The 24912-nt window shown below is 60.2% G+C and overlaps 5 protein-coding genes across 5 annotated transcripts; 4 read left to right on the top strand and 1 right to left on the bottom strand.

The window, feature by feature from the left end:
* Positions 1-4444: 4444 nt before the first annotated feature.
* Positions 4445-5608, top strand: BXZ73DRAFT_56195 (uncharacterized protein; the record flags this gene model as incomplete). The annotated part of the gene is made up of 2 exons (XM_048021448.1): positions 4445-4803; positions 4864-5608. The coding sequence occupies 2 exons, from the start codon at positions 4445-4447 to the stop codon at positions 5606-5608; spliced, it is 1104 nt and encodes a 367-aa protein (XP_047871887.1).
* A 283-nt stretch (positions 5609-5891) lies between these two features.
* Positions 5892-6962, top strand: BXZ73DRAFT_56194 (NAD-P-binding protein; the record flags this gene model as incomplete). The annotated part of the gene is made up of 6 exons (XM_048021447.1): positions 5892-5954; positions 6010-6144; positions 6195-6301; positions 6355-6394; positions 6443-6725; positions 6793-6962. The coding sequence occupies 6 exons, from the start codon at positions 5892-5894 to the stop codon at positions 6960-6962; spliced, it is 798 nt and encodes a 265-aa protein (XP_047871886.1).
* Positions 6963-7976: 1014 nt separating this feature from the next.
* On the top strand, positions 7977-8725 carry BXZ73DRAFT_107395 (uncharacterized protein; the record flags this gene model as incomplete). Its single annotated transcript, XM_048016890.1, has 2 exons — positions 7977-8636; positions 8696-8725. 2 exons carry the CDS (start codon positions 7977-7979, stop codon positions 8723-8725), a joined length of 690 nt encoding a protein of 229 aa, XP_047871885.1.
* A 6868-nt stretch (positions 8726-15593) lies between these two features.
* BXZ73DRAFT_107393 (uncharacterized protein) lies at positions 15594-17263 on the top strand (the record flags this gene model as incomplete). The annotated part of the gene is made up of 2 exons (XM_048016889.1): positions 15594-16281; positions 17208-17263. The coding sequence occupies 2 exons, from the start codon at positions 15594-15596 to the stop codon at positions 17261-17263; spliced, it is 744 nt and encodes a 247-aa protein (XP_047871884.1).
* A 2926-nt stretch (positions 17264-20189) lies between these two features.
* On the bottom strand, positions 20190-21234 carry BXZ73DRAFT_107391 (uncharacterized protein; the record flags this gene model as incomplete). Its single annotated transcript, XM_048016888.1, has 3 exons — positions 20190-20207; positions 20270-20861; positions 20912-21234. 3 exons carry the CDS (start codon positions 21232-21234, stop codon positions 20190-20192), a joined length of 933 nt encoding a protein of 310 aa, XP_047871883.1.
* Between the last annotated feature and the right edge of the window lie 3678 nt (positions 21235-24912).

Raw genomic sequence — 24912 nt, 5'->3', positions numbered from 1 at the left:
GCCTGCAAGCGGAAGATACGGTGAGTGACATAGCCCACAAATATGAAGCGACTTACCAGTTGTCCTGGACATCCGATGGACGGTCTGCACCAAAACGGCATAATTCAGCGACGGTTCATCAAAACGGTGAGCCTGGCCTACCACCGTCCAACTTTACGTTCCCATAGTCACACCCAATATCCTTCCAGAGTTACTATAGGAAGAATATCTCAAGAAAATATGGAGCACACGATCTTGCTACTGCCTGTTGACAAAATTCTTGATGACTGTGTATGTCATTGTCGAAATTTCCTGGGATTATTTAAGCGCCTATTGATGCGGGACCAGACCCAACGGCCGTACTTACCACAAGGGCACAGGCAGGAGCAAACGACGGCCTAGCAAGGTCATAAGCTGGTGTATAGAAGTGTGTCACCAATCTCAGGTGGCGGACGGAGTTGGGAGTTGGGAGGAAGGTGTCGTGATATGGATTGTCTGAGCGATTGATGCTATCGCTCTTGTTCTCATACCACCACCATTGACATCCTCGCATCTCTTTCTCCTCTTCCTGCTCCGTCTCCTCTGCTTTGCTCAGGAACCCCTGCCGCTGCATCCTCGTACACACCACTTTGAGCAACTTATACCCTCTTGCCCTCCCCGCGGCACCGATCGCCGGCCTCACCTGGCGCCAGTCCATCATCACCGGCTCCATTGAAGTCGAGGAAGGCGTGTAGTGGAGGCTGGACGGAGTGACGAGAGGCGACATGGTGAATGCCCACCGGTATGTCAGACACGTAGCAGCTAGTACTTCCCGCAATACAAGCATCACTGTCCCCTTTCCCTCGTGCTGCGTAAAAATGGGTCTTTCATCCTCCTTGCCCGAGCACCTCCGACCGTTGATCAACTGCCTTACGGCTATGTTACTGTGGCATTCGATTCTGTTGGTTTCTCAAGCTCCTTCGGATGTCCTTCTCACGGGCATGGGAAGACAAGGACAGATTCTGTTACGAAAGGTGGGACGACAGTGCGCTGCTTTGACAGCTAGCAGTGAGCAAACGTCAACATCGACGGCACCCCGACGGCGTGGTTCTGCCGTCCCGGCGACCTCGGTCTCCCTCCATCACGGGGCACCTCCCACCTCATTCACCCGCGCGGGTGTGTCCACAAGCCAGTGGGCATCGTCCACGATCCGGGGCGGCGGCATGCGTGTGAGTCGACCGGGCTCGCTTGCTTCCTCATCCCGTGCTGATTGAATGACAGGTATCAGATGCTGCTCGAAGAGCTTCAGATGGTGCTGCCCATCTGACGCGACATTGACTGCGTCTTAAGCGGCCTCAAATAGCCAGCGGAGCCTTCGTCGACGCCAGGCTCATCCCCCCTGCCGTGGACATGATGGTCTCCTCCATGCTTGCTTCGGCGTTCTTCGCATGGACGGCTTCGAGCCTGGTTCTGGCGCAAACGCCAGTCCAGGTGACTCTCGGCGAGACGGAAGTGACAGGAATGTCTTTGAACTTTGGAGGACTTGGGGTGGATTTCTTCGGAGGTGCGTGTTATGCCTTGTGCATTGCACCCCAGTCCCTGATCCGCTCTTCTTTGAACAGGGCTTCCCTTTGCTCTGCCTCCACTTGGGAAGCTGCGGTTTGCGCCCCCTGTAGCAGTCGATGTCATCGACTCCCCGACCTTTGACGCCACAGGGTTTGGCCCAGCTTGCGCGCAGATGAACGTAAGTACGTTCAATTTTTCCCTGCGGAGTCATGTGCTGAGCAGGACCAACAGACGACCGTCACAGGTCCTTCTTCAGAAGACTGTCTGACGCTAAATGTCTTCCGACCTGCGGGTTTCGACGCTTCCGCGGCGCTCCCAGTGATGGTGTGGATCTACGGAGGAGGGTTCGCAGAGGGTCAAACGTCGATTTACAACGCGACGGAGATCATCGTCCAGAGCGTGATTCGTGTGAGCATTTCCTCTCTTCAACCCAACGCTCTGTTCCCTAATTTTACCCTAGGGCACACCCGTGGTCTATGTTAGCATCAACTACCGGGTGGGCCCGTTCGGATTCCCTCAGGGTGAAGAAGCCGCACGTCGCGGGGCTTTGAACCTTGGGTTGAAAGACCAGCTCGCGGGCTTGAAGTGGGTCCAAAATAACGTCCGTACCTTCGGCGGGGATCCGACCAAGGTCACCATCTTTGGACAAAGCGCGGGTGCGATCTCCATCGCCGACCTCTTCCTCCACTCCCACCTCGAGAAGTTCGTCCGCGGCGCGGTACGTCCCGCCTCTCCTGCCCTGCTACCATATGCTCTCAGGGTTGATCGTTCCCGCGCTTCATGTCGCCCACGTTGACAGATCTTCGAGTCGGGCTCACAAGGCACGCTCCCATTCTTCAACGCGACCCAGCGACAGCCGGCGTGGGACGCGCTCACCGCACTCCTCCCCACGTGCGCCGGCTTCGCACAGAACGACAAGTTCGCCTGCGCTCGCGAAGCGAGCACCGACGCGCTCTTGACGGCGTGGACCCAGTCCGCGGCAGAGTTGCCCGCTGTGTTCCTATGGGCGCCAGTCATCGACGGGCCAGATGGGCTGATTCCGGACCTGCCCTCACGCCTTCTCGCGGCCGGGAAGTTTTCCAAGATTCCGTTCATTGCTGGCACCAACTTGGATGACGGTAGGTTCTTCTGCTGCGTGTGGGGAGAGAGGGCGCTAAGACTTCCCGATTAGGCACCGACTTCACTCCACACACCTTGAACTCAACGACCGACTTGGAAGAGTTCCTCTTCGTTGCAAACTTGCCCTTCATCACGACACCTCCTGAGGCGTTCGAGGCAGATGTTGCAGAGCTCCTCGTTCTTTACCCCGACAATCCGGCTCTCGGCTCACCATTCGGGTCCGGCAACGACACGTTCGGTGCAGGCCTCGAATACAAGCGTGGTGCGGCGCTCCTGGGTGACGTCGCATTCCAGGAGCCCCGGAGGACATGGATCCAGACGGCCAGCGGGTTCGGAGTGCCGACGTTTGGGTATCTGTTCACGGACCAGAACGCGGCCCTTGCCAATCCGAGCTTGGGAGGTGAGTCCTCCGCCCGGCGGTTGATGGGCTTGACTGACCATGTTTCCAGTCGCTCACGCGACGGAGATCACCTACGTCTATGGTGAGGAGAAGCTCGTGAATCAGAACCTCAACGTTCGGCTCCTGAGTTCGGCCATGCTCGACTACTGGCTCTCGTTTGCCACAAGTCTGACGCCGAACGACGGCAAGGGCACCCCACGTTCGTGGTTCCTGTCTGATGGTCTCACGTGAACTAATTCTCTCTTTTAGGCACGACATGGCCACAATACAAGCCCGCTGCTCAGGTGCGCGACCCGGCCTTATCCCATTCGAAGTCATCTGACCCCATTCTTGCAGAACATCGTCCAGTTCGACACGACCGCGTTCGGGAACCTCTCCTTCGCGAACTTCGCGGTCGTTCCCGACACGTACCGCGTGGAGCAAATTGCATTCATCAGGTCCGTCGCTGGAGACCTCTCGCAGTAGGCGTTAGAGGAGAATGGATGATTAGAAGCTTGTAGTCCCTTGTCGGCACTTGATATCTCACGTCTCCCGTGTGACTTTGTGCACCTGCGCCGCGTTATGTGGGATCGAGAGCGGCAATGCTGATCGCGACGATGCTGTGCGAAGAAGAGGAAGGAACGTTTACATGGCGTTGAAGAGCCCGAGCGTATTCACCGTGAACTGGTCCACATGTACTTGCATGGTGTAAGTGCAAGGTGCGAGATAAGGTGCCTTTGTCGTGGAACCGTGGTTCGTAGGCTGACACAGCCCCATTACACCGCGGTGTTCTCCGGGGCGCTCGCCAGCTCGCCCTATTTGAAGCCCTGCGGAAAACTCAAGTTGGAGCGCATTCGTACAGTGCTTACTGCTCGCACTAGGTGGTCATGTTCGTGCCAACGGCCTCGTCCCATCTGCGTGCGATGTAAGCGGCCCGGGGTTGCCGCACTGCGCAGGCCGCGGCGGAGTCGCCTCCGGTTTTTTTTGTGGATGTAGCGTCGAGTTTAGATCTTTCATACGAAAATGGTCATGTTTTCGCGTTGCTGGTGGGTTGAAGCCGTGGAGCCTGTTCAAGTTCTCACAATATACTGTCCCACTGGTGTCCGCAGCGGTGACGTGGTACATCAGCAGTTCACACTGCGGGTATGAGGTGTAACCCATTAAATTACACACGAAAACTGAGATGTCTGCGACGTACCTTTCCTGCTGTATCGTCGCCGATGCAGTTTCCGGACTTCAGCTTCAACGTTCAACGTTCAATGTTGTTTCGGACGCTCTCGACCGTGAGATGATTACATCAGCACTCTGTCAGCCAAGGCAACCGCTTAAATACTAGCGCTGCCGCGGGGCAATCCTGCCCGCATCCACGTTCCGTTTATCATGTCGCTCACCCCCTCAGCATCATCGTCTCAAGTCCTCGACATGAGCGAGTCTTTGTCCAGAAAACGCCCTCGCACGGCTTCCACCTCGAACGACCCCGTCGCCTGTGGCAACAACTCGGAGCCGACCGCCTGCGAACAGGTACAAGCCGCCACCCGCGATAAAGACTACTGGTTCGAGGACGGGACGATCATTCTCGTCTCCCAAGGCTTCGCCTTCCGCGTGTACCGAGGCATGCTCGCCGAACACTCCTCTGTCTTCCGGAGCATGCTCGACATCGGTCAAGGGACGCCCACCGCGGCTGACACCGTCGACGGCTGCCCCGTCGTCACCTTGTACGACTCTCCGCGCGACCTTCGAGGCCTCTTCAGGTTGATTTACCCTCTCAGCGGGAACCTCAAGTAAGCACCAGTCGTGTTAAGATGGTTCAAATTGATGATCTCACACCTTTATCTTCGCAGATTCTCCAACTCGCGCATCGAGATCGACTTCATCTCTGCAGTGGTTCGCCTCGACCACAAGTACGAGCTCAAGGGTCTCTACGACCAGGCCATGAGCTACCTCACCACCTACTACACCACCAACTTCAACACCTGGGCCGACGGCAAGAACGCCTCCGACTGGTCCCCGGACCCGATCCAGGCGATCACCGCGATCAACCTCGCCCGGCTCACCAACACGCCCTCCATCCTCCCCACCGCCTTCTACATCCTCTGCACGCTCGGGCCCGAAATCGCGCTCGGCGCGCGCCGCGCGGACGGCACGAAGGAGCAGCTCTCTCCGGGCGACCTGTTCCAGCTGCTGAGCATGAAGGAGAAGCTCTGCGCGGCGAACATGAACACCGCGTACGCGCTCTTCCGCACCCAGAGCTCGGGCCACTGCAGCAACGCGGGCGGGTACTCGTGCTGCGCCGACGTCATCCGCAAGGTGCTCGACGCCGCGGGGCAGGGCAAGGGCCCGCACGCGCTCGCGTCCGCGTGCGCGCTCGACGGCTGGATGGAGAACGTGGAGGCGTACGCGGCGACGGCGCCGCCGCCGCCGCCGCAGCACGTGAACGCGTACATGATGATGTACACCCAGAGCCAGCGCGCGCTGTGCAAGGGCTGCCGGACGTACCTCCAGTCGCGCGAGCGGGAGCTGCGCCGGGGCGTGTGGAGGAAGCTGCCGGAGTACGCGGGGGTCACGGTGGCCAACTGGGACGCATGAGCGGATTTTTAATTTGGTACGTTGCATCGAGATCGCTTTCCGGCTTTCCTGCTGACAGTCTTTGCAGGACTTTGTCATTGTAACGGACCTCCCTGGGGGATATCATCATCATCACCTGTGTATTCTTTATGTGTTTCAAATACAAGTTTGTCATACCCGCGAGATGCCATCGCGCGCCTTGATCAAGTACAGACTTCTCCGGGCCCGAAGACGTTGTGTACGCAATGAGGCTGACTTTCAAGGTGTTCAAAAACCAAGCTTTTTTCCTTGACGTCTACCCAGAATGCCTTCATACGCCATCGTCGGAGCATCCCGCGGGATAGGGCTCGAGTACGTGCGCCAACTCGTAAGTGCTCCCATCTGCTGCGTTCGATCCAGTGAGTGGCGACACTCCAACCCAGGCGTCTCGCGAAGACTCTCTTGTGTTCGCCATTGTCCGCAATGTCAACACCGCTACGCGCCTACAAGCAGCGGTACAAGGAACCAAAAACGTTCATGTGCTCGAGGCGGACGTCGCGGACTACAAGTCTCTGAGTGTAAGCGTCACTCAGGCGATTGGGCCGTCTATCTGACTCTCCGCTCCAAGGATGCCGCGCAAGTAGCTTCCGCGGTGTCCGGTGGTTTGCTCGACTGCCTCATCCACAACGCCGCAAGGATGGAGGAAGACTCGGTCCACAAGAGCTTCGATTCCTTGTACGCACCTTGGCGCACTCCACGAAGACACCGCTGGCTGACTTATCCCCCAGCGCGACCATGGATGAGCTCGATGCGGACTTCACCGAATCCGTGCGTCCGCTCCTGCCCTCACTCTCTCCGTCGCCTGACGCCCTGCAGTTCAAGGTGAACGCGCTCGGGTCGATCCACGCCATCCAAGCGTTCCTCCCTCTCCTCCGCGCGTCGACCACGAAGAAGATCGTCGTCATCAGCACGGCCGCCGTGGATCCCAAGTTCGTGCGCGCGATCCGCTCGGATCGCCTCGTCGCGTACGGGATGACCAAGTCCGCGGCGCTCATCGCGACGACCAAGTGGGCGGTGAAGCTCGCGGACGAGGGCTTCACCGTTGTATCGCTCAGCCCGGGCGTGGTCGACGTCTCTTCCTCCATGGGAGACGGCGAAGGTGTGTGATTCACCGACTATTTTGACGTCGAGGCTGATAACGTTTTCAGGAGGAGTGAAATACCAAGCCTGGCTGGCTGAGATGGCGAGCACATTCACGGACGCGGGGTTTGCGGACATGGAGATGCAGTCTGTGGATCAGTCTGTACGCGCGCAGCTGAAGGTGATCGACGGGATGACGGTAGCGGATAACGGGAAGTTCCTCGCTCATACGGGAGCGCAATGGCCGGGTCTTTGAACCGCTAGAGGCCCACTTCTATAGTGCATAGAACATAATGTTAAACCGTCTTCTCCGTGCGTCTCTTAACAACGCAAGTGACGCTTCACTACGCGCGTTCCCGCCACTGCAATAGCGCCTCGAACCGTGTATCTCCGGATCCCTCCCTCACGATGCGCGACCCATATCGGCACAGCGACGAATCCCGGCGTCTCAAGGCCTTGTCAAGGCGAACAGATCGTACGACCGAGGAGACATTACATGTCTCGGGCTGAATACCTATATGGTACGTGGGCAAAAAACTACACAATCTAGGCCGTATCATGATCTTTCAGCGAAGTGCAAGCCTCCTGCCAGCCGTCGACCTCAACCCCCATGATCTCGGGGAGCTCCTTCCACGTACGCGTGAGCCTCACCTCGTCGTCCCAACTCCTCCACCGCAGCGAGCAGATCTGACAGAGCCTCGGCGCCCACAACTCCGCGGCGGGACCCCACTTTGCTTCTTACCGCCACTGTCAACAAACTTCCCACGCTCGACCTCATACGGGGGAACGTCGAGCGTGCCTTCCTCTTACTTCTCGAGTACGTAGTCTACAAAAGGGCGACTCTGGGCAATACATACGGTCGAGAATGGGATCCAAACAGGACCCGGGGCTGCAGAAACGAACTACGGAACCAAGGACGGGCGCTCCGCCTGCCAGCACGGCGAGACCAGCTTCCCGGCTTCTCCGCGGAAGTCCGCCGAGAGAGGTAGTAATCGACGAACACCTGACGATAGTAGACGGTGAACAAGCTACGGAATTCCTAGAGCGACACAGTGTCATCCCAGAAGGCCAACCCCCGAGTCGCGAAGCCCTCATCGCCGGGCTCTTCAAGTGTGCGGCCGACACGAAGGGAGCCACTACCAAGGCGTGCATCGCGTCCTTGGCTCACTACGCGAAACTGGTACTCGACAAGGAAACAAACGCAATGCTGGCAAAAGCGCTGACAGAAAGGGTGGCGGAGGACCTAACGGCAAGAATGGACGGCTTCGCAATGGATGCGGTGAGGGAGCTCAAGATCACGAAAGAGAGACTGGAGGATGCGGCGCAAGAGCTGGAAGAGGAGACGACGAAACTCAAGGAAGTAAGGGAGACCCTGGCTAAGGGAAGTGAAACGGTGGCAGCGGTGGAATGGCCGTCGCTGCAAACAGGTGCGTACATCCCCAAGAACACATACACTGGGGTCGGGACAGCCCCAGCGGCGTCGGTCCCACTACCCCCGGCCCTCTCGGCGGCACGCGACGGGGCGTCCGTTATGGACCGGCAGATCATGGTCCGGGGACTCTCTCTGTCCAAGTCGGGAGGGGCCAAGACGAGAGAGGTGGAGATCATTGCGCGCGCGGGGGCCGCAATGGAGGGGCTGGCGAAGAAGGGGATCGTGCCGCCCCCAGAGATTGCCGTGAAGTTTACGGCGGTGACGATACAAGAAAGGGGGGATGTGGTCTTGATGACCTCCACAACGGAGGCTGCGCGATGGCTTCGCGAGGTCTCCTCCGAGCCCTTCGCGCACATCAGGAAAAAGCGCTCCGCGCGAGAGCCCCGGCCCGGACTCGGGATCGCACGCTTGTTGCCAGTGATAGCCGGGAGAGCGCTCGAGCGCTCGAGCGTAATGACTGATGATACCGAGGTCGCCCGAGCAGCGGCGAGCACCACGGTGAGCTCGCGAGCTCTCCAGAGTTGCAGTGACTGCTCACGACACCTTGAGAGCCGCAGCTGGCTCCTACCGAGCTCTCGCGTGCCTGAGTGACGCCACGAGAGGACAGTCGAGATGACCTTGGCGCACGGGATACCCCAGGAGTTCGGTGAAAATCTTTATTTACAGTGTGCACAGTGGTTGTACTACTACCTACACAATACTAACAGAAGACACATACGCCACCGCTTCCTGGGTTGAGGCGTACAGGAGCAAACTCCCGCGAGAGCTTGCCACCATGCGCGAGGAGCACTGGCAGAACGCCGCGTTGCTCGAAACGCGCTCCACGGAGCTCCTCGCAGCCCAGGTCTTCCTCACCCGCGCGGACGACGTCATATACGGCAATGTCGCGCGCATAGTTACATACCTGTGTCTTCCAGATCGCCGCCGTGGCTGCAGATGCGGCCCAGAGCCGCTGTGGGGCGGGGGAGGATGAGGATGAGGACACCTGCATCAAGTTGATGTCTGCGGGAGGGCTGGGCCGAAACATCGTGGATGTTCTGGACACTAGTGACAACGTGCCAGTCGAAGTCGCACTCCAGCGCGTCATGACTATGTATGCCTGCCGCCTGTGCTTGATGCGGGGTTGAACGGGTGAGGAGGAGCTTGAGGAGGCCCACGCGAGTATAAAAACGCAAGGTACGCACATCATCTGGTCTCTGCGCCCTCCAGTCCTAGTCTTCCTGCTCCAGGTGGTCGCCGGCTGCTTTTCCGAACTGGCCTCCGCGGGCTGCGCGAGACCGAGGATGGGGAGAGTGGCGAGGGGGCCGCCGGATTTTTGCACGCATTCACCGCAGTTCTCCGCACGTGTGGGGTGGGCCAAACTCCAACGCGCTCCAGATCTTCATCCGCCTTATGTTCGAGTTCCGGCGCGCGGTAGGCGAAGCGATGGTTTCGCGCAACTTCTCAGTGGTCTCTGTGGGCGCGCTGGAAGCATTCAACGAGGCGGGAATGAAGGATGCGTGGAAGGGTCGAAAAAAAAGAGGCAGGCCTGAGCGAGGTCGAGATAACGCACTCGTTCAGCGCTGCAGCGCGATACTCTCGTGTGGATATGGTAGCTGCTTCCCACGCACTGACCAGTCGCCCAGCGCGCCTCTTGCGCTCTGCCAGCTGGCGTGGACTTCATCTCTTTCTTCTTCGCCCATCTCCACCTCGTTTTCTCGCACCTTCGCGTCCTGTGATTATTTGTGAGTGAGCCATCCGACATATTGTGCTATACATGCATTATCTGACGACCACTATCCGCTCACGCCTGCGGCCACTGCTTGGCAACTGCCCCACAGTCGTACGCCATCACAGTGTACCACTGTTCCCACCGCTTACCTCAGATGTGTTCCCTGCCCTTAAAGTCGAGTAGGTGGAGAATGGACAGTGGTACGTCGTGGCTATTGTGACCATGCGTGGAGCTGACGAATTTCATGTGCGTTGCAAGACCGTCAAGCTCTTCCTCCCCCGCTTCTCCACCTGGCTCTTCTGGAGCCCCCTGTTTCGAAGCCGATGCTCATGGTTTGCCCTGCGCCCCATTCCACCTGCTGTATTGTGAGTTCCGCCATCCACTTTGATGGTAACTGTGCGCTGACCACCGGCTTGCGGACTTTGCAAACTCTCCGTGCTCGGCCCCACGCCCCAGTTCTCTACCAGGACACCGTTCTCCTCCTCCGTGAGCGCGGCGGAAGCAAGACCCCACTTGTCAACCCCTCCACCACTTCTATCGCCGACCACCCGTCGAGCATCCCGCGCTTCTCTCCATCTGCCCTCGTGGAGCTCGACGCGCTCGCTGCCGCACGTCCGCTGGACGAGTGGGTGCTTGGCTCGGTGCGCCTCCACGACGTCGCCATTCTCGGTTGTTGCCACGTCGTGTGGTGGGTCGACCCATGTATTGTAGATACGGAGAGCGGGACTGTATTAGTATACCTACTTCAATATATTTTGTTTCAAACGCATACCTAGCAGCGAACAGAAATAGATCCGGGATGTGAATAATATCGGGAGTGCATATCATGCTCAAGAAGCCTCTCGAGCACTCTCGAGACGAAACTCGAAGCTACTCGGGAGTGCTCACCGAGCTGCCGGCTGTGTCTCCCGAGCGCCCGCGAGGCGCCCTGCCAAGCTCGCGTGCCTCGAGAGAGGGGGACTTGTCACGCCGTGCTCGAACTGCTCTCGAGCCTCGGGTGCACTCCCGAGACAGGTCGTTTTTTCCTGATGGAGGATGACGCCAAGGAAGCGGTGGTGCGGTGCGGCCGGAATGAGGAAGTCGTCTCGTCGAAGGCGGCCGCGTCGTAGACGGAGTGGGGGCCCCACGCCCGCCCCGCTGCGACGCGTGAAGTTGAGGACACCGAATTTGTCCACGGAGAACTCCGAGTTGTGGTCCCGCGACCACTGGAAGCCCCCTCCCGCCCTGGTCATCACCTCATCCAACCTGTCGTGCGCACCATCTCCTCCCTCGTCCTCGAAGTCGTCCCCTTCGGCTAGCACGTAGACGTCGTCCATACACCCGGGGGACAGCTCCCGGTTGTCGATGATTGCGGTGTTGACGAGGTCGGAATTGTAGAAGATGTAGAAGATGACGGAGCCCGAGCATCCCTGATCGATCCCGCTCTCAATCGGGAAGGGGTCCGATGTGAAATCGTCGAAGACCATGGTGGTTGTGCGTCCCGCTAGCTTCACCCGCAACCTTTCGACATACTCCTCGGGGACGCCACGCATGCGCATGTTGTGGTAGAGGCGCTCGGGGGAAGCTGCTGGGTACGCAGACTTGATGTCTAGGAAGAGCGCAGAGATCACCTTCCCCCGTCGCCATGCGTCCTTCACCTTCTTTGTGAGCAGGTGGAGCGAGTCGGAGGTCATCCTCCCTGGCCTGCCCCCAAACTGGTAGTTCGCCACGAGTCCCCGTGTCTCTGCCTCGTATCGCAGGACGTCGGCAACGCATTTTGTAAGGAGCTTTGAGATGCAGTTGAGGAGGGCGATTGGACGCCAAGCCTTCGGCAAGGCGTAGTCGGACTTTCCGGGCTTCTTCAGTACGACAGTGATCGACTCGCGCCACCTCTGGGGATAGTAATTGAGGTCGAAGGTCGCCTGGAAGAGCGGGAGGAGGAAGGGGATCAGAGCATCGGCACAGTTCTTGTACACCTCGTTCGGGATGCCGTCAGGGCCCGCTGCTTTGTATGAGTGCGTGGCGTCAATCGCGTGGCGGAGCTGCTCCCGGGTGATCGAACGGTACTTGAACTTGGGGGGAGGGTAGGGTTCCGGGAGCGACGGTGGCGGAGCGGGGGGAAGGAAGAAGGTCTTGTGGAACACCGCCGCCTTCTCCTCGTTGGTGTGGAGCAGGCAGGGGGCTCCGTCGGCTGAAGTGGACTTGAGCGACGGGACACGTGGAGCGCTACCGTCCGTGATGCCCTTGCGCAGGTAACGATTTGCGATCCAGATGGTGTCCGCATCTATGCCGCTGATCCACGTCGTCCAGTGCTCCCGCTTTGCCAACCGGATGCGATCCGTGTAGCGGTTCCGGAATCGGTGGTACTCCGTTGTTGCGGGGTGGTTTGCCTTCCCCCTGTGCTTGTGAGCCTTGCGCGAGAGACGCTCCTTCTCTTTGCGCATCTCCTCGAGCTCCTTTGACCACCAGCGCCGCACGTAGGGTTGCTCCTTTGTGAGAGGGACGCACTCCTCAATGGTTGCCGAGATGGCCCCTAGGGTGTCGTCTAGTGCCGCCTCAAAGTCCGTTGACGAGCAGATCGGGCTGGGCGTCTGGAGACACCCCAGCCGCTCTCGGAGTGCGCCCTCGAATTCCGGCCAGATGACGTCCCGGAAGTTGCGGCGAGGCGGCCTCTCGACAAGGGTGAGAGGAATGTCAAAGGTTGTCACAATGGGGTAGTGGTCAGTCTTCGGGGGTCGCAGTCGGGGGATAACCTCGCATGAGAGCAGGACGCTGAAGAGGTCGTCGGAGCAGAAGACATTGTCTGGGCGGGTGTGGTTCTTCGTGCGCGACGCCTCCAGCGTTGGGACGCCTTGCGGGAGGGCTTGGACCATGCCAACGTCAGCTATCACCTTGAGAAGGGTTTCGGCGCGCTCTAGATTGGGCGAGGTGAAGAGGTGCCGATTGCGCTCTTCATCCCAGTGCGGGTGGTGGCGGTTGAAGTCTCCCAGCCAGACGAAGGAGTGGCTGCGCTTGTCTCCCGACTGCCGGACCTCGCGTGCGATCTTGGCGACAGCTTGACGGGCTGACCGAATGGCGGAGTCTGACTGCTGTGAGACATAGAGGTTGAAGAGGTGGGTGACTCGGTCGCCTGTCGTGATCGAGATGGCAGAGACGTCGGCGTGGGTGACAGGAAGACGAGTCCAGGTGTTGGTGGAGAGTCGTTGGTTGACAAGAATGAGAGAGCGCATGCGTGCCGAGTTGTCGGGGTCTGGGACAGCTGGGTACTCAACCTTCCATTTGCTCACGACGGAGGTCTTTCCCGGGGAGATTAGGTGGGGTTCTTGAAGAGCGATAATGTCGAATTCGGAGATCTTGGGATGGTTCAGGAGTTCGGTTTGGGCGTCGCCGGCTTTGTTCACGTTGAGTTGGAGGATGCGGAGTCGGTGCGTGGAGGAGCTTGGTTGGGTTGTACCGTTCATGGGGACAGAGGTTGGTTAGAGGGTGTCGGCTGTTCGCGGCGGAGGGCTAGGTCAGCGGAGTCCACGCCCGCCTGGTCAGTCAGTCTCGTTTGCCAGAGGCGCCGTCGTTCCTGCTGGGACGGACGCGGGTGTCTCCATCCTCGAGGGCAGGCTGAACTGCCTCCTGCCAGAGCGAGGGGGAAGGTCGTTTCCCACGAGCGAAGGAGCGGCTGAGCTCCCAGGAGGCCGGGTCTTGGGTCACAAAGAAACGGTACCCCGACCCGACCTTGCGTTCATAGAGTCGGTCTGCCCGCCCTCGGTACTCCGGGCAGGTCCGATCCCAAGCCACATGGTTTCCTCCACAGTTGACGCATTTCCACCTCGTCACATCCATCTTGTTCGGGCAGCCATCTGTCGCGTGCGTCTCCGAGGCACAACGACCGCACGTCTCCGTGGGCTTGCCGCAATTGCGTGCAAGGTGCCCGTAAGTGTGACACTTGTGGCAGCGAAGTGGCTCCTCCGAGAGCTTTCTCACTTTGCTTCGCCTGCCAGCTATCACAAACTCCGCAATGGCTGCATTAGCTGCAGCCGCCGACGTGAACACCACCCGTAGCATCGCAATCGTCTGCCCCTCCCATCGTTTCTCGGGGGCCTTCATCCACGCAGCCCCCGCAATGCTCCCGCGCGCAAGCCCGTTCTCCTCCTCTAGTCCCCTCAGCGCCACCTCGTCGTTCGGGTCGAACTCCGTCGGTACGCCCCCCACTACTAGTGGGTATGTGCGCTGAACCACAGACGCTCCACCCTGTAGCTCCTGCATCAGGAAAAAACGACCTGTCTCGGGAGTGCACCCGAGGCTCGAGAGCAGTTCGAGCACGGCGTGACAAGTCCCCCTCTCTCGAGGCACGCGAGCTTGGCAGGGCGCCTCGCGGGCGCTCGGGAGACACAGCCGGCAGCTCGGTGAGCACTCCCGAGTAGCTTCGAGTTTCGTCTCGAGAGTGCTCGAGAGGCTTCTTGAGCATGATATGCACTCCCGATATTATTCACATCCCGGATCTATTTCTGTTCGCTGCTAGGTATGCGTTTGAAACAAAATATATTGAAGTAGGTATACTAATACAGTCCCGCTCTCCGTATCTACAATACATGGGTCGACCCACCACACGACGTGGCAACAACCGAGAATGGCGACGTCGTGGAGGCGCACCGAGCCAAGCACCCACTCGTCCAGCGGACGTGCGGCAGCGAGCGCGTCGAGCTCCACGAGGGCAGATGGAGAGAAGCGCGGGATGCTCGACGGGTGGTCGGCGATAGAAGTGGTGGAGGGGTTGACAAGTGGGGTCTTGCTTCCGCCGCGCTCACGGAGGAGGAGAACGGTGTCCTGGTAGAGAACTGGGGCGTGGGGCCGAGCACGGAGAGTTTGCAAAGTCCGCAAGCCGGTGGTCAGCGCACAGTTACCATCAAAGTGGATGGCGGAACTCACAATACAGCAGGTGGAATGGGGCGCAGGGCAAACCATGAGCATCGGCTTCGAAACAGGGGGCTCCAGAAGAGCCAGGTGGAGAAGCGGGGGAGGAAGAGCTTGACGGTCTTGCAACGCACATGAAATTCGTCAGCTCCACGCATGGTCACAATAGCCACGACGTACCACTGTCCATTCTCCACCTACTCGACTTTAAGGGCAGGGAACACATCTGAGGTAAGCGGTGGGAACAGTGGTACACTGTGATGGCGTACGACTGTGGGGCAGTTGCCAAGCAGTGGCCGCAGGCGTGAGCGGATAGTGGTCGTCAGATAATGCATGTATAGCACAATATGTCGGATGGCTCACTCACAAATGAGCAGCAGTGAATCGCTAGGAGCACCTGTTGCCATAGCCCATCGGCAGCTACAGGTGCACCCATTGATCCGTGATGCGCGCCCGTGTAGACGCGCCTCGCTGGGCGTGGCGCGCATCAACGCGTGGCTGTGATGCATGCCACGCGTCCCTCCCCTTCGCCGTCCTTGCTCTCCTCCTCCTCCTCCTCCACTACACCCTCGCCGCTTCCATCCTCCCGCTCAGCCCGGGCGGATGATAGCGACCATACGGTCGACTGTCATCTGCTATTGGACTCCGATGTCACCAGGTGACACCGACCTTCCCCCCTCTGACCTCCCTCGACCTCCCTCGACCTCAACCTCAGTCCCGCCCTTTGCCCACCTTGCCAGCCGCGCTCACAACGTCAAGAGCGCACGAGGACGTCCATCCGGACGTCCTCAGCATGGAGATTGGAATGCGGGGCCGCGGCGATGTACCGTGGCCCCTGCTTTGGTGAGTCCTCCGCTACTATGCCCTCTTGCATTCCCAACGCCCACCTGCCGCTCCTACAACAGGCCGAGGACGTCCGCCCGGACGTCCTCCTCCTCTCAGCCTTCCTCCTCGCCCTCCTCCGCGCCGTCCTCCTCCTCCGTGCTGCCCTGCGCCGCCACCCTCCTCCTCACCCTACTCCACCCGCGCCTGCCGCCTCCTTCGAGCCCCCCGCCTCCTTCGCGCCACCCTCCTCTCCTGCGCCGCCCGCCCTCGTCGCCCTCCTCTGTGCAGCTCACCTCCACGTCACCCACCTCCGCGCCGCCTCGTCCGCCCTCGTCGCCCGCCTCCTCCACCTCACCTCCGCCTGCGTCGCCATGCTCCTCCGCGGTGTTGCGGCACCCACCATCACGTCATCTTGGCCGTCGCCTCGCCCCACCCCCCCGCCTTACCCTCCTCCGCCTGCTCCGCATCGCCCTCCTCCGCGCGTCCCAGCCCTCCGCGTCCGCGCCGCCTGCGTCGCCCATCTGCGCCCACGCAACCCTCCATCTCTGCGTCCTGCGTCCCCGCGTCGCCCACCTTCGCTCACCCGCCTTTGCGTCCCCCGCCGCCACGCCGCCCGTCGCCACGTCGCCCTGTTCCGCGCCCACATCCTCGCCCTCCTCCACGCCTACCTCCTCCGCGCCTGCCTCGCCGCGTTACCCTTCTCCGCCCACCTCACGTCCGCCCGTGCCTCACCCGCGTCCTCCCGCCTGCCTGGCCCGCGTCTTCCTGCCTGCCTGCCTCCTCCGCACCTGCCTGGCCCGCCTCCTCCATGCCCGCTTCACCCCCTCGCCGCGTCGCCTGCGCCCGCGTCGCTCTCATCCTCCCGCATCACCCGCCCGCGTCGCCCGCCCGCACTCACCTCCACCTCTGCCTCCCTGTGTAGTAGTTTATTGATAAATATATTTTGATCACTAATATATACGAAGTGTGATGTGAAACAAAGCGGTGGTGAGCTCACTGTCGGAGACGGTGAGCTCAGGTGGCAGGGCCTGAGGCGCCGGTGTCCGGACGTCTCGGGGCAGTGTCGCGCCCGTGTGGCGGGCGGCTGCGTGAGCACGGGGGATGCAACCGGGCCGGCCGGATCAGCAGGTGCATCCGCACCTGCCGATAGGCTATGGCAATGGATGCACCTGACGATTCACCACTGTAGCACAAATAATCACAGGACGCGAAGGTGCGAGAAAACGAGGTGGAGATGGGCGAAGAAGAAAGAGATGAAGTCCACGCCAGCTGGCAGAGCGCAAGAGGCGCGCTGGGCGACTGGTCAGTGCGTGGGAAGCAGCTACCATATCCACACGAGAGTATCGCGCTGCAGCGCTGAACGAGTGCGTTATCTCGACCTCGCTCAGGCCTGCCTCTTTTTTTTCGACCCTTCCACGCATCCTTCATTCCCGCCTCGTTGAATGCTTCCAGCGCGCCCACAGAGACCACTGAGAAGTTGCGCGAAACCATCGCTTCGCCTACCGCGCGCCGGAACTCGAACATAAGGCGGATGAAGATCTGGAGCGCGTTGGAGTTTGGCCCACCCCACACGTGCGGAGAACTGCGGTGAATGCGTGCAAAAATCCGGCGGCCCCCTCGCCACTCTCCCCATCCTCGGTCTCGCGCAGCCCGCGGAGGCCAGTTCGGAAAAGCAGCCGGCGACCACCTGGAGCAGGAAGACTAGGACTGGAGGCGCAGAGACCAGATGATGTGCGTACCTTGCGTTTTTATACTCGCGTGGGCCTCCTCAAGCTCCTCCTCACCCGTTCAACCCCGCATCAAGCACAGGCGGCAGGCATACATAGTCATGACGCGCTGGAGTGCGACTTCGACTGGCACGTTGTCACTAGTGTCCAGAACATCCACGATGTTTCGGCCCAGCCCTCCCGCAGACATCAACTTGATGCAGGTGTCCTCATCCTCATCCTCCCCCGCCCCACAGCGGCTCTGGGCCGCATCTGCAGCCACGGCGGCGATCTGGAAGACACAGGTATGTAACTATGCGCGCGACATTGCCGTATATGACGTCGTCCGCGCGGGTGAGGAAGACCTGGGCTGCGAGGAGCTCCGTGGAGCGCGTTTCGAGCAACGCGGCGTTCTGCCAGTGCTCCTCGCGCATGGTGGCAAGCTCTCGCGGGAGTTTGCTCCTGTACGCCTCAACCCAGGAAGCGGTGGCGTATGTGTCTTCTGTTAGTATTGTGTAGGTAGTAGTACAACCACTGTGCACACTGTAAATAAAGATTTTCACCGAACTCCTGGGGTATCCCGTGCGCCAAGGTCATCTCGACTGTCCTCTCGTGGCGTCACTCAGGCACGCGAGAGCTCGGTAGGAGCCAGCTGCGGCTCTCAAGGTGTCGTGAGCAGTCACTGCAACTCTGGAGAGCTCGCGAGCTCACCGTGGTGCTCGCCGCTGCTCGGGCGACCTCGGTATCATCAGTCATTACGCTCGAGCGCTCGAGCGCTCTCCCGGCTATCACTGGCAACAAGCGTGCGATCCCGAGTCCGGGCCGGGGCTCTCGCGCGGAGCGCTTTTTCCTGATGTCGACCCTCGCCTCTCCTTCTCCTTCCACCTTGCCATGGTCATCGCAAAAGGGGCTGCGCTCCTCAACCTCTTCCGCCGCCTCGCCAAAGCCCGGTACGGATTCACGCCGGAGATGATGCGCCGGCTCTACCTCTGCGCAGTTCTCCCCGCCCTTCTCTACGCTCTCGACGTCTGGTTTACCCCCATTAGGGCGGTGGGCTGGAAGACGACACGACACGGCTCGGTGGGTATGGCGGAGGAGCTGGGCAAGATCCACCGTCGCTTCCTGCTCTTGATGACGGGAGGCATGCGGTCAACCCCGACAGCGGCGATGGAAGCCCACATGGATATTCTCCCGTTCCCTCTTCTTGCTGATCTCTTTTGCCACCGTGCTGCAGTGCGACTACGTACACTCCCCTCCTCACACCCACTCTACACCCCCGTCAGACTAGCTACAAGCCGATACATTAAACGCCACAGAACCCCCCTTTACGAGCTCTTCGACGCGTACACTGATCACCTTCCAGACAGAGACTCCATGGAGACCATCACCCCCGTCCGTCACCACCCTCGGTGGCGGGCGCATCATAGGATCAGCGTCAAGACGTCGAAGAAGGAGGCGACAAAGGACGAGGAACGGTGGGCCGCGCGCTCCGGCATTCGAGTCTACTCGGACGGTTCCGAGGTCGACGGCGGAGTGGGGGCGGCCGCAGTGCTGATTGTCCCAGGCAAACGCCCACGCATCCTCCGATACTTCCTCGGCCCCTCGCACACACACACAGTCCCGGAGGCGGAGGCGGTCGGCACCATCCTCGCCCTCGCCCTAATCCGCCAGGTCTGTCACCATGAGAAGCGCGCGTCGATCGCACTCGACGCGAAGGGGACGGTCGAGTCCTCCCTCAAGTCTGACTCTGGTGCGGGGAAGTACTTGCACGACATTTTTCATGCGGATTGGAGAGCACTACGAGCACGACACCCGTCACTTCGCCTCACGCTACGGTGGGTCCCCGGCCACGTCAATATCGAGGGCAACGAACTCGCCGACGAGGCGGCAAAAGAAGCAGCTGGGGGCCGCGCGTCACCCGAAAAACACCTCCCTCCCTCCCTTCACGAGCCCCTACCCGTCAGTTCGTCAAAGACGAAGCAGGTGTTTCGTGACCACCTCAAGGAGAAGGCGACGAAGGCATGGAAGGCGACGAAACGCGGCGCAGCGATGCAAACTGTGGACAAGTCCCTACCGTCCCGGTCCTTCCTCAAACTCATCAAACACCTCCCGCGCCGCCACGCGGTCGCACTCTTCCAGCTACGCACCGGCCACATCGCACTCAGAAAGCATCTCGCCACTACCACCCGGAAGGGCGGCGCCGCATGTCCCGTTTGCACAGAGGCGGATGAATCCGTCCGGCATTTCCTTCTGGAATGCCGTGCCTTCGAGCCGTGCCGCGCCATCCACTTCGCCCCGCTCGGCCGCAATGGGCGCACCCTCAAAAAACTGCTCGGCACACCGGAGGGCCTCATCCCCCTCTTCGGCTACCTGGAGGAGACGGAGCGCCTCCGCACGGTCTTTGGATCCCTCGCTCCACCGGAAACCCTGGCCGAGGCCCTCGAGGCGGAGAAGAAAAAGGAGGAGGCCGCTGCCGAACGGCGCTGATCCCGATGGTCTCCCAAGGTAGGAGCATCCCGTCCACCGGCTTCGGCCCCCACTCTCCCCGAAGGTGTCCGCGTCGTTGAGCTCCCCCCTCCCCCTCCCATCCTCTCCCGGCTCACGCAGGCCATCTCTTTTCACCTCTCTCTATGCTCCTATCATCTCCTCCCTCGATACTCTTTCTATCTACTTCTCTCTACTATGTACTATGCCCCCACCTCTTCGTCTCTGTCCCTGCATCACGGTCCCGCTCTCATACTGTACATATGATACTTACCTTACACACATCTCAACCGGCTGCCCTCCGCAAGGGGCCCATCCTAGGCTAGCGCGGGTATCGCCCCCGCATCTCTCCCGCCCCCCGGGGCATCTGTGTAGTTGATGTCTGCCCCCCGAGTCGTGAACCCAGCCTGATCGCGTAGATTTAGACTTTGTACTGTACGCCTACCATAGGGCTCTGCCCTCGAGGGCGTTAAACGAGGACGACAAAAAAAAAAAAAAAAAAAAAACTCCGCGGCGTTCACCAAACTCGGGATCGCCTCCGCCCACGGCCTGAGGTCCGAGGTCTCGTACCGCGCCTCCTTCCCGAAATACACCTCCCATATGTGCTTCATGGCGGCCTTACACTGCTCCCGCGAGAAGCACACGCGCGACAAGTCCGGCCTCGACCCCTGGACGCCCGGGTGCTCGCCGACGAGGTAGAGGGTGATCGCGCGGAGGCGGCGGCTGTCGCGGCGGAGGAGCTCGGCGCGGCCGTCGAGCGCACGGACGACGTCGGCGTCGGCGAGGCGGACGACGGTGCCGTCCGTACGGGTGTGGCCGTGGACGACGCGCGGGCCGAGCGCGGAGCAGTGCATGAGCGCGGTGGGGAGGAGCGCGTGGGCGTCGGTGAGGCGAGCGAGGAGCACGGCGTCGATCGCGTGCGAGGGGGTCGCGGCGAGAATGTTATCCGCGCGGGCCGTCCAGGAAATGTAGCGGGTGGTGTAGTATCCCCTGAGAACGGCAAGGGCGTCCTCGAGGATGTCGTCCATCTGATACTTGTGCGCGAGGCGGATGACGGCGGAGATGTGATCGAAGGAGACGGATTGGGGAGCAGGGGTGACTTGTCGCCCTTGTCTACGAGCGTATCAGCAGATAAGGATGCATTTGAACATGGATTTACGCACACCATGGGCTTGTTGAAAACGACTTGGAGCAGATGTCGCAGATCGTGGGCCGAGTCAGAGAGGTGGACGACAGGGACTCCATGGAGAGAAGGAGCTGTAGAAGGTGCCGGAAAAGCGAGCATCTCCCGGAAGACGTGAGAGAAGCGTGCCAAAAGGCCGTGATAGACTTTGAAAGCAAGGATACCGCTGCTCTCGATTAGAACAACGGTTCCGTCGGAGTACCAGAACTCTTCGTCCTTCGCTGAGGGCAAGCAGCTAGCAGTAATACTGGAGTCCGTGGAAGGGTCGAAGACCGAGTGGGTGGGGCTGTCGCTGTCGCACATGGTGGTAGGAAGAAATGTTGGGTCGCTCCCCAGATGCATGCAGAAGCCTCCTCGTCAAGCGGTAGAACGGAGAACATGACGGTGCGGAAAAGGGGCCTGCGCGCCAATTGAGCCTTGGCCTCGCAGAGCTCGGAGGGAAGCGGCCCGAACGAGCAGTGGGAACCCCTTCGATGAAGTGCGGCGGCGACGTTATCGATCTAGAACAGAGGCTTTTCTTGCTGTGATCGACGGTTTGCGAGTGATGGGTCCTTAAACACGGGAAGCGTGGCTTGCGCGCCGGAGTCGCAGACCGAGGCAGTCACAAGATGAAAAGTACGAGTTTGAGGTGGCGGTGTGCTGCGACCATGACGCAACTACAGAGGTCGTACCTCGAGCATAGCGCGGACGCACGAAGTCACGCGGGAAATCAATTGCCAATAAGGGACCACCGGTTCCTGATGCTAATAACCGGTGACTACTGCGCGAAGTCTCGGGCGACAGACTTGATGAAGGCAATTTGCTGAGCGCGGTACGTGTCGGGAACGACCGCAAAGTTCGCGAAGGAGAAGTTCCCGAACGTGGTCGTGTCGAACTGGACGATGTTCTGCAGTGGCGGGGTCAGATGACTTCGGAATATGTGGGTGGACGATATCAGATGCGAACCTGAGCACCGTGCTTGTACCGTGGCCACGTCGTGCCTACAGGAGAGAAATTAACTCGCTGCGAGACCACCAGACAGGAACGACGAACGTGGGGTGCCCTTCCCGTCGTTCGGCGTCAGACTCGTCACAAATGAGAGCCAGTAGTCGAGCATGGCCGAACTCAGGAGCTGAATGTCAACGTTCGAACTCTCGAGCTTCTCCTCGCCATAGACGTAGGGGACCTCCGCCTTGTGAGCGACTAGAAAAATGGTTAGTCGAGCCCATGAGCCAACCGAGGGGCGGAAGACTCACCTCCCAAGCTCGGGTTGGCAAGGGCCGTGTTCTCGTCCATGAACAGATACCCAAATGTCGACACCCCGAACCCGCTGGCCGCCTGGATCCATGTCCGACGCGGCTCCTGGAATAAGAGGTCACCCAGGATCGCCGCACCACGCTTGTACTCGAGTCCGGCACCGAAAGTGTCGTTGCCGGTCCCGAACGGCGAGCCGAGAGCCGGGTTGTCGGGGTAGAGGACGAGGAGCCTCGCGACGGCCGCTTTGAACGCCTTAGGGGCCGTCGAGGTGAAGGGCAAGGTCATGAGGAGAAGGAAATCTTCCAAGTCGGTGGCCGAGTTCAACGTCTGTGGGGTGTATCTGGTGGCTAATCGAGAAGTCTGAGAGTCCCCTCATATCACCGCAGCCGCAGAGGAACACACCTTCGTCCAAGTTGGTGCCAGCAATGAACGGGATCTTGGAGAACTTCCCGGCCGCGAGAAGACGTGAGGGCAGGTCCGGAATCAGCCCATCTGGTCCGTCGATGACTGGCGCCCACAGGTACACAGCGGGCAACTCTGCCGCGGACTGGGTCCACGCCGTCAAGAGCGCGTCGGTGCTCGCTTCGCGAGCGCAGGCGAACTTGTCGTTCGGTGCGAAGCCGACGCACGTGGGGAGGAGGGCGGTGAGCGCATCCCACGCCGGCTGACGATAGGTCGCGTTGAAGAATGGGAGGGTGCCTTGCGAGCCCGACTCGAAGATCTGTCAACGTGGGGGATAACGTCAACTTTACGATGATTTGGGAGCGGGAGGGGTAGGACGTACCGCGCCGCGGACGAACTTCTCAAGCTTGGAGTGGAGGAAGAGGTCGGCGATGGAGATCGCACCCGCGCTTTGCCCGAACATGGTGACCATGGTCGGATCCCCGCCGAAAGTACGGACGTTCTTTTGGACCCACTCCAAGCCCGCGAGCTGGTCTTTCAATCCAAGGTTTAGAGCTCCGCGACGTGCGGCTTCTTCGCCCTGAGGGAATCCGAACGGGCCCACGCGATAGTTGATGCTAACATAGACCACGGGTGTACCCTAGAGTGGTATTAAGAAATGTAGCGTGGGCTCAAATAGAGGAAATGCTCACACGAATCACGCTCTGAACGACGATCTCCGTCCCGTTGTAGGTCGACGTTTGGCCCTTTGAGAACCCTCCTCCGTAGATCCACACCATTACTGGCAGTGCTGCGGAGGCGTCGACCCCCGCAGGTCGGAGGACGTTGAGCGTCAGACAGTCTTCTGAAGCAAGGCCCGTGACGCTCGTCTGTTGATCCTGCTCAGTACATGAATCCGCAGTGAGGAAATTAACGTACTTACGTTCATCTGGGCGCATGCCGGGCCATACTCCGTGGCGTCAAAGGTTGGAGAGTCGATGACATCGACAGCTACCGGGGGAGCAAACCGCAGCTCTCCGACCGGGGGCAGAGCAAAGGGAAGCCCTGTTCAAGGAAGAGCGGCTCAGGGGCTGGGGCGCAATGCACAAGGCGACCACGTACCTCCGAAGAAATCCACCCCAAGTCCCCCAAAGTTCAAAGACATTCCAGTCACTTCCGTCTCGCCGAGGGTGACCTGGACGGACGTTTGCGCCAAGGCCAGGCCCGAAACGGTCCATGCGAAGAACGCTGAAGCAAGCAAGAACGAGACCATCCTATCGACGGCGGAGGGCACACACTTGGCGTCGAGGGGGGCTCCATCGGATATTTGAGGCTCGCCCACGATGGGGTGCGACGGGTAGCATCATCTGAAGCTCGTCAGGCAGCACCTGCACCTGTCATTCAATCAGCACGGGATGAGGAAGAACAGTGAGCCCGGTCGACTCACAGGCATGCCACTCTTTGATTGTGAACTAGCCCCGGGCTTGAGGACACACCCCCGCGTGGGGGTCAGGTGAGAGGTGCCCCATGATGGGAGGATTAGACCAACAACGCCGGGACGGTACACCGCGGGGGCACCACCGAAGTCAAACGTCCAGCCGCGACCCGTCCGCCGGTCCCTCTACGCACTCACGTTGGGCGGAGGCCCGGCGTGTGCCGGGACAGACGCGTCCCGCAGGTGAGCGGGACAAACTGCGGGCGATTTGGAGAGGACTTGGAGGGTGGGTCGAGCGGGTGGGAAACGAGTTCGATATCTGAGTGCGAAAGAATGGCGATGATGGCAGGAAGATAGAAGAGCGGCTTGACGTTGGAGTCTGCCTCGCTGGCTCAGTCAGCGCCGGAACCACTCGACGTCCACTCGCGGACTCCCAGAGCAGCGCAATTCCGTCTTGCTTCAGAAACCAACATACAGCGTGCAGAGAGCTTTTCCAGGCGCTGAAAAACGCTGGTGCAACGGTCGGAAGTGCTTGGACAAGGAGGATGAACACCCAGTTTTACACGGCACGATGGAAAGGGGCCAGCGATGCGTGTATTGGGGGAGTACCGGCTACTACACGTGTCTGACATACCAGTGGCCATTCGCCATGTCGCCCCTCGCCACTCTGTCCAGCCTCCACAACGCGCCTTCCTCGACTTGATGGGCCGAGAAATTTGAAGATGCACTGGCGCCCTCCGACGAGAATCGAGGCCGCGATCGGTGCGCACGGGGAAGGAAAGAGGATGAAACTTGCTCAAAGTCGTGTGGACGAAGAAGCAGCGGAAGGTGTTGCCAAACAAAGGGGGGGAGGAGGAGGAAGAGAGGAAGAGCTGCGAGGATGTCGATGGTGATGGTATGAGGACAAGAGCGACCGCATCAATTGCTCG

This window comes from Epithele typhae, assembly GCF_022376455.1.
Source record: "Epithele typhae strain CBS 203.58 chromosome Unknown BXZ73scaffold_109, whole genome shotgun sequence".
NCBI classification, from domain to species: Eukaryota; Fungi; Basidiomycota; class Agaricomycetes; order Polyporales; family Epitheliaceae; genus Epithele; species Epithele typhae.
Note: the sequence above shows the minus strand (reverse complement) of the source record. Positions and strands in the feature narration are given on the sequence as shown.